Here is a 5,634-nt window from a genome sequence, read left to right as displayed (position 1 = left end):
GATAAATTATAAATGTAGCTAGATGTTTTATTCTGGTTTAATCAGGTGTATTTTTATTTGTATAAAAATATAAATTCCATTTCTACAAAAGTATATTAAATACAGCCTTTATATATTTATACATAAACACTGGAGATGGAATTTACCGAAGTACTCTATTACTTTGAATTGAGGTTGTGATTTCTTATTTTTCTCGATTTCGATCATTTTTTCGATCAGCTCACTTTCAGATTTAAATAAACTAAATAATGCGCCCTTATAGAGATTCTAGATTAATTTGATTACCAATAATTTCGCCAAAAAGACGCTAAAATAAAATATTTGTCGATATTTCCGATCAGGCACATTAACAGGCAGCCCAACCCGTGCAAACGCGAGCCGAAAACCCCGTCGCTGTCTTCCGAAAGCCCTCTTCTCATGATCCGCCATTAGGAGTGAGCCTGTGGTAAGATCGTGCTCTGCGAACAAACTGAAATATTATCACAAAATAACGGTTTTAGCGAGAAAAGTGCGGCACAAACAGCAAGTTAAAAGTGTTGTGTGTTTTCCTGTGTAGGTGGGTTGAACGCCAGGATGCAGATTTTCGTCAAAACCCTCACGGGGAAGACTATAACCCTCGAGGTGAGTGAGCCGGGCTGTGGTGGAGCGATGCGGTGTTCATTAATCCGAGTTTTAAAGTCAAGTTAGGCCGATGATTCCTCACTTAATTAGCCCCATCAATAATCAGATCAACTGCTATGGCTCTTAATTTGTTCAAACCCCGGCCGAGCTGATGCTTTGCTCTGTCTTATAACTGATGCTAAGTGGCTAAGCTAACGTTAGTTGCTAGCAGTTACGCAGAGCACCGTAAACACGTGTGGTGAGGCTGACACAGAAAACTGACCGTCCCTCACATACAAACTGCATATTAACGTTTCTTGCAAATTAAAAACAACACATGTATGTTAACTGATCCGTGTTGAAGTTCTCTTATCCGACATGTGATGTTAGCTCGGGCCGGAAGAAGGTGTCATGTCTGACCTGTCTTCTTCTCCTTACTGTTTCCAGGTTGAGCCTTCAGATACCATTGAAAATGTCAAGGCCAAAATCCAGGACAAAGAGGGTGAGCTCATTGAACTGTGGTTTGTTCTGTGTAAAGATTTAGTGGCAGATAACTCACTGCTGCATCATTGCAGACAGGAAACTAGTAATGGAGTGTTAACTAAGTAGTTTTACTTAAGTACAGCACTAATGTAGGAGTTTAAGGTATCGTCTTTTCATGCAGCTTTGTTTTCATCGGACTACATTTCTCTGACAGCTTTTACTAATGAAGAGTTTTACATTTAAGCTAAAGAGTGTATTTAAAGTAAGTGCATATAATTCTGTTCTCAGGCCATTTTGTGAAGCTGCAGTGAAGTTGAATCCAAATTTACTAGCACACGCATCTGTCAGAGGCAGTCTTGTTATTGACTGTTTCATTCACAAAATATTCCAGGACCCTGTTGCACAAAACTGTTTACACTAAGATTTTCCTTAAAGCCAGATTTAAGGCTTCCTTAAGTTAAAATTGTTTGCACTAAACACCCTTAAGTCTTCTTCTAAAGGTTTCCTCAGTTTTTTTTCTCAGTATGTAAGGTTTTCTCCTTATCTTGGGCTTATATTTAAGGGAATTCCTTAAGCTATTGGATATATTATCGTAGGTGTCAGAGGTGTGAAACAAACATAGAAACTCTGAAGTATCTTACCACTGTAAAAATTCTGTAAATACCTTTTAATGTTTTCCCTAACTAAGGAAATGTTTCCATGCAACACCTATATGTAGGTCCTGTAACTAAGGGGAAATTAAGCCTCAAGTGTCATATTTAAGGAGTAAACTAAATATTTTGTGCAGCTGTCCCCAGGCTTTTACCAATCTGCTTACATGGCTGATAAAGTTAATATTCCACTTATACTCCGATTAACGTGCCCTGACATATTTTTTGACACATCAAAATATACAAAAGTGGAGCAGTTATAGCCGCTGGTGCCATTTTGCTTCTTTTGGATCAAAATAGGATTTTTTTTTTTCTTCGGCGTTTTCTATGGGCGCTGGACTGTGTGAGCACGGCCTCTTTATTATTACGATCTTCTTGGAAGAGGTGGTGTTGCGATACTTGACTATATCCAAAATCTCGTTGATATCCAAGTCTTTAATAATGCTTAAAATAGGTGTGTTTCTTCCTCTGACAAAAAACGTGGTCTTTTCTTTGGGGCAAATATAGAGTTGGTTTGTTTACAACGTATCACGATAAGGCATAGAGCTCATTGTAAAGAGGCTGTGTGTCACAGGCTGCACTAAAAACCAACCCCAAGGAAGATGCTTGTTCTAAATGTGCTTTATACATGTCCAAAGAGTGCTCTGAAAACCTGGGCCCGTATTCACAAATAATCCTAAGACTAAAAGTAGCTCTTAGTGACGTCATTCTAAGAAAAATCTTAGAATTCTTCGAATTCTAAGATTTTTCTTAGAATTTTCCCTTCGTAAGATAAGTTATTCACAAAGCATCTTAGGCCTTAAGAGAGCTCCTAAGGTGAAAAACTGTTAAGAGGAGGGAGGAGGACTTTTAAGAAGCCTAAGAGTGTCTCAAACAGAAGATGGCGGAAAGACAGAGAGGAAGGAGAGATATTCTCCGTATATTGAACGACAGTGATTTAATAAGACACTACCGGCTTGATCATGCAGGGAGAATGTTTGTGGTTGACCTCATCAGGGATGAGCTTACTTTTCCCACCCAGTGTAGTAACGCCCGCTTTGGATTGCAGCATGTACCAGCTCTTCTCACACTCATCACTTGTGCATAAAAGGAGAGGGAACGACGCATTGATTTGTCGGGCAGTGAGCTCCCAAGTCTACTTCTTCCCTTGTGCCGTGATCCCGGGACAGAATTTCCCTCATAAAACTCCGGTGTTCTCCTCCACGAGCTGTGCCAACAGCAGACACTGCTCTTCTGTCCAGTTCGGCTTTCTCATTCTTTTTCCTCCATTTCATTCGTTGTTGTGGTCATTCTGCCAAATCAGACCGCTTTTTACAAGGAGGCCAGCAATCACAGTAATTGCTGACAGCTGAGTCTGCATCCACCATTAATATCAAATAGATTAAGTAGTAAAATTACCAGCATGGCGAGTAAACATAACAATAAGCAAATCAATATAATAATCGGCATGTGAATGAGATATGTTCAAACATTTTGAAGCTGTGTAACAATTAATTTACTTTTGCTGAGTTTCATCATCATGACATAAAATTATTTTCACGATTACACATTTCTTAATACAGTCTAAGTTCTATGATTGGCTGATTTCATTGTCCATTCATTACTAGGAGCGCTTTTTTTTTGTAACAACCAATCACAGCTTTTAGAAGACTGCGTCATACCTAGCAACGGGGTCAACCACACCTCCTCACTAAGATAAAAGTTTCTGTCCCCTCCTTGCTCAGAGTTGCTCTCAGAAACTCCCTGAATCACTCTTAAGCTAAGATTCCTTGCTAGGAATTTTTAGGCTAAGTTAGGAGCTCTCTGAGAATCTTTGTGAATACGGGCCCTGACTAATACCAGCATATCTCAGGACTCTAACTTGGAAAATGCTAAATTGAGAAAATCCAAACAGAAGATGCTGTAAACATGACCCATATCACATTCAGAATATTGTGGAATATCAGTGTGCATGTAAACATACCCAGTGTGTTGACCCTTCTGATCCAGTATTGGTGTTGATACCTGTGTCGTCTTCCTGCAGGTATCCCTCCTGATCAGCAGAGGTTGATCTTCGCTGGAAAGCAGCTGGAGGATGGACGCACACTGTCCGACTACAACATCCAGAAGGTGAGCTGAGGGCAGGGACTGCATGTTTTTATCTCTACTGAATTATGGCACCACAGTTTCAGAGCCAAAGGTCATTTTATAACTGTTGACTCTGAAACTGATCAGGTCAGTGAATTTGATGTGTAGCGGCCACATTATCAGCCTGGTAAATACAGGGAGGAGAAACTTTCTCACTGTGACAAGTTTTCCTTCAGCTTTATGAAGCGTCATAGTGAGTTTCAGCTCATTGTTTGTGTCCAGCACACAACCTCGCTCTTCGTGTCATTTTTAGAGAAGATGCTGTAACAAGTCACTGCACACTACCTGCTCAGCAGAAAACAGTGTCAAACCAGCAGGTGAACATAGTGGAGCATTGAGTAGCTGAATAACTAACTGTTTTTCTTTTCAGGAGTCCACCCTGCACTTGGTGCTGAGGCTGCGTGGTGGTGCTAAGAAGAGGAAGAAGAAGTCTTACACCACCCCCAAGAAGAACAAGCACAAGAGGAAGAAGGTCAAGCTCGCTGTGCTCAAATACTACAAGGTACAAACACACCTCAGTCCTTCAAATGTTGTGTGATGTCATTCAGCGTCTGCTAGAACATTTGCTCATGTTAATTATTAATGTGATAGGAAACAAAATATGCAGGCAGAATTAAAGTGGACACTGTCACCTGATTTCTTGGCAAACATCCAGTTTTATCAGAATTTGTTAAACATATCAGCTTTTTTAATCTAGTTGAGCGTCAGAAAAATATTTCAAAATGTATTGGTCTAAAACGAAAAGCGAAGTCAAAGTTTCTTCAGTACAAATAGATTTGGGGTTTTGATAATGTGAGAAATGCATTTTCTAGACACAATATTTTTTGCACATTGAGTTTCACACATTTTCTTTCAGTTAAAAAATTAAATTTTGGGAATTTTATTTTTTTCTGAACTCGAAACAAGTTTTGAAAAGTGTCTTTTCTTTCCAGGTTGACGAGAACGGTAAAATTCACCGGCTGAGGCGTGAGTGTCCTGCTGACGAGTGCGGCGCCGGCGTCTTCATGGCAAGCCACTTTGACCGTCACTACTGCGGGAAGTGCTGCCTCACCTACTGCTTCAACAAGCCTGAGGACAAGTAGACAGGGACAGACTGATGGGCGTTAATAAAAGCTGAAAATGTTTTGACACAACTCAAAAGACTCTGCGTTTTTTCTGATGGAAAAATGTCTTGAATGTTCACGATAGTACAAATTAACTTTAACATTTATAACATGATAGCTTTCTCTAATATCCATGAATGTAACAGACCAATGTGAGCAAAACTGGATTTTTCTTCTTCATCACTGAATTGGCCAGAGAACCTAAGTTTTAGTTTCCCACAGGGTTTCCAGGAATTCTGTATCTGATACAAAACTGAACAGAACTTATGAGTATCAATTGACAACCTGAAAAGATTTTTTTTAAAATGTTTTGATAATCAGTGAATTCAATTACTTTTTAAAGTAAAACCTTTTCTGGCTCAAGCTTCTAAAAAGAGATCATCTGTTTCTTATAAGAAAATGTAGGTTTAATATTTGGGTTTAACTCAAGGAAACAGGTATTTTTTGCTTTTCCATTTTGACAATTCATTAATTAGTTGAAGCCCTACTGAAATTACACCCTGATGGAGGATTTTGTGACAGTCGCTTCTGTCAGAGGTCACAGGTGTCTTGAAAACTTATTTAAAAGGATAGCTCCAGTTACTGTCAGCCTGGATCATATTTTTCCATTTATTTGTCTGGGTGACAAATGGAAACTGGTTTTAAACTGGTTTGGTATTGAGAGGTTGGCA

General features: G+C 39.3%; 1 protein-coding gene across 1 annotated transcript; it reads left to right on the top strand.

The window, feature by feature from the left end:
• Positions 1-357: 357 nt before the first annotated feature.
• On the top strand, positions 358-4,993 carry rps27a (ribosomal protein S27a). Its single transcript, XM_033614093.2, has 6 exons — positions 358-445; positions 557-621; positions 1,048-1,102; positions 3,757-3,842; positions 4,231-4,362; positions 4,793-4,993. The coding sequence occupies exons 2-6, from the start codon at positions 574-576 to the stop codon at positions 4,940-4,942; spliced, it is 471 nt and encodes a 156-aa protein (XP_033469984.1). The 5' UTR covers positions 358-445; positions 557-573; the 3' UTR covers positions 4,943-4,993.
• Positions 4,994-5,634: the final 641 nt, after the last annotated feature.

The sequence above is a fragment of the Epinephelus lanceolatus genome, chromosome 17 (genome assembly GCF_041903045.1).
Source record: "Epinephelus lanceolatus isolate andai-2023 chromosome 17, ASM4190304v1, whole genome shotgun sequence".
NCBI lineage: Eukaryota > Metazoa > Chordata > Actinopteri > Perciformes > Serranidae > Epinephelus > Epinephelus lanceolatus.
Note: the sequence above shows the minus strand (reverse complement) of the source record. Positions and strands in the feature narration are given on the sequence as shown.

Excerpts from the sequence above, each read along its gene's own strand:
- rps27a (XM_033614093.2), top strand. The coding sequence starts at position 574 with ATGCAGATTTTCGTCAAAACCCTCACGGGGAAGACTATAACCCTCGAG. Across the intron at positions 622-1,047 it reads GGAAGACTATAACCCTCGAG|GTTGAGCCTTCAGATACCAT; the intron begins GTGAGTGAGCCG and ends TACTGTTTCCAG. Across the intron at positions 3,843-4,230 it reads CCGACTACAACATCCAGAAG|GAGTCCACCCTGCACTTGGT; the intron begins GTGAGCTGAGGG and ends TTTTCTTTTCAG.